Source organism: Austrofundulus limnaeus, unplaced genomic scaffold, assembly GCF_001266775.1.
Source record: "Austrofundulus limnaeus strain Quisiro unplaced genomic scaffold, Austrofundulus_limnaeus-1.0 Scaffold978, whole genome shotgun sequence".
NCBI classification, from domain to species: Eukaryota; Metazoa; Chordata; class Actinopteri; order Cyprinodontiformes; family Rivulidae; genus Austrofundulus; species Austrofundulus limnaeus.
In genome coordinates this window covers 42172-44806 of record NW_013953380.1, presented here as the reverse complement: position 1 = coordinate 44806, position 2635 = coordinate 42172, and the positions used below count along the sequence as shown (strand labels likewise).

Here is a 2635-nt window from a genome sequence, read left to right as displayed (position 1 = left end):
AACCACCACCTATGATCATGAGGTATGTATCATCGCAGAAAGAACAACATCCTGAACAAAAACAGCTGAAATTCTCTTCCTCTTATAAATAAGAAGATGAGGAGCTCCATTGTCTGGTGGGAAATCCAAGTAGAGCTGCTGCTCCTTCATATTGAAAGGCGTCAGTTGTGGTGAATTTGCCATTTGATCAGGATGACTCCTGCCTCCACTTCCCTTTTGAGGTTTTCTGGCACCTCCTACAGGAGGAAACCCCTGGAGGCTTTGGGAATGCCTTGGGATTCCCCATTAGGAGCTAGAAATACAAAGTCTGGGTTTCCCTTTAGGACCTATTGCCCCTACAATCCAACCCCGATTGATAAATTGACTGATGGGCAGACGGGCATTTTTTAAATATTGTGCATTGGCATGGGCCAAATACAGATTTCAAGGCATACTGTGATATGAAAAAAATCACGGTTTGAAAACCACTAAAATTTTCAGTTATACTGTGCCTATGGTATAAGCGTTTTTTTGTTTATTTTTCCTCTGGACTGTGCCGCTGCACTTTCCCCTGCGCACTCCTGCAGCAGACTGCCTGTCGGCACTCACAGCTTTGCAGGGGTTGTGTGGTGGTGGCTGAAGAACAGAGTTCCCCAAACTTTTCTCCTGTCTAAAATAATAAATCCAGCTATATGAAAATATTTATGATGCCGTAAAGACAACGGCAGTGTGGGCCGTGGAGGCAACACATTTAACATGATCACAGCTCTAGGTAAAGTTATGCCATCTTGAAATGAACGAGCTAACATTAGCATCAGATTGTGAATTATGTCACTGTGTTGCTGTGGCTTAATGCGCTGATCACAACTTGTCTGCAAAACTGTTTGAGTTGTTGGATTGTGTCTTTGATAAGTTTTAAGTGAACAGTGATAAAACTGATGCCTCTTTTAGCCAAGCAGCTCGTTAGATGAACATGCATTTCATAAACATACATTCATAGTTGTGATTTCTTGTTTCTGTGTGCATATAATTATATAATCTTTATGTCAAAAACCCCTTTGTCATTTAAAACACAATAAAAACTCCCAACGTGATACTTTACTTCAATAAAAAGACTAGTCGTGCAGTATACACTGATTTGTCTTAAATAATAAAGCAATAGAGAATCAGTTATCCTATTAGATGTAAACTTTATCAGGATAATCTAATTGCATTAGGTGCTAAAAATCAAAGTACAGATGCACACAGGTAAATAATATTTCAGCATAACACCTCTGAGATCTAGAAACAGCTTCCAACAAAGATAATTAAAGTTGAATACGATAATAGAAAATTTATTTTCTTTTTTTTTTGTTTTTAAATGCAAATTTCAAAACAAAACTTTTAGAGCTGTAAACATAATACCGTCATTCCGTAAAACTGATATTTTTGCCCAAGGTTATCATACCGTCATAATCTCATACCGTCCCACGCCTAATTGTGCAGCTTACTTATTGTATATATCAGTGTTATGGAGACCGATGATGGTATTTTGTTGGTAGTATTTGAAACAAACTGTCTGCTGCTACTGTACATAATAAGCATGATGTAGTGAATGACAGCAACCATTTCAAACAGTCTGCACCTTCTGTTTTTAAGTGACCTGTCATGGGTTTTGACTATCTAAATACAAGTCTGTTGGCAGTTGATGACAGAACAAAGTTTGGTTTCAGCATTTGTTATTAAGTAGCCAAATACAGCCTGAAATGTACAGAAACTGAAGTTACACAGCAGCTGACCTGATGACTCACTGCTCCTCTTCTCAGGATGAGCCTGTCTGGGTGGTGAAAATGTACCCTCAGAATCAGGTGGGCTGCGAGAGCGGTGGCGATAGACCCGATGACTGCCCTCTTGGTACAGCAAAAACAAAGACCGGAAACAATTTAACTGTCAGGATACAAGTCACAACACATCTGCTCTCTGAGCTCAGTCTTTCGTACTTTAACAGTACGGACGAAAATGTTACCATGCTTTATTATTAATAATAAAATTCCTTTTTATTTTACTGTTTCTGGCTTTTATTCTGTTGTCTACCTGGGTAGTGGTGGGCCCCTGGGCRTCTGTGAGGAGAATAAGATCTCCTGCGAGGCCTGAGGGGATAGGTGTCTTGGTCACAACATGAAGGAGGGCTTGGAGACCGAGACAATGATGGAGACACTGAATCAAAAGGAGACCCATCCTTTGCGTCCCAAAAATCCTGGCTACCGTAGCGTCCGCTCCGACTGAAAACAACATCATCATGCAGGGTTTTAGGTGTAATCAGAGATTTGTYTTTATCCAACAAGAACCAAGGTACMAAGGCAAATCTAAACAAACAGCTATCAGGAGAAGACAGTTTTCATTTTGCGTCAAAATGGGTTCCACGTTAAAAGGATTTGTTATAAAAATAGCCTGCTGTGTAGGGATGCACAATACACTGCATGATTCTTGATATTACTGGTGTGTGTTTAAATGTCTAACAACATATTTAAAAATGATTTGAAACAAACAACTGAACAGAAAGAAAACATCTGATATACAAATGATTTTAAAACACTAACACACTAACACACACACACACACACACACACACACACACACACACACACACACACACACACACACACACACACACACA

At 39.5% G+C, this 2635-nt stretch overlaps 1 protein-coding gene across 1 annotated transcript in view; it reads right to left on the bottom strand.

Moving 5' to 3' along the window:
* LOC106533594 (zinc finger protein 638) overlaps window positions 1-2635 on the bottom strand; it is a gene marked incomplete in the record, with an annotated part of 63807 nt that overhangs the window by 27724 nt on the left and 33448 nt on the right. The window contains 2 exon segments of the mRNA XM_014029956.1: window positions 1758-1868; window positions 2053-2240. Of these exon segments, the coding sequence (XP_013885410.1) occupies window positions 1758-1868; window positions 2053-2240 (299 nt within the window).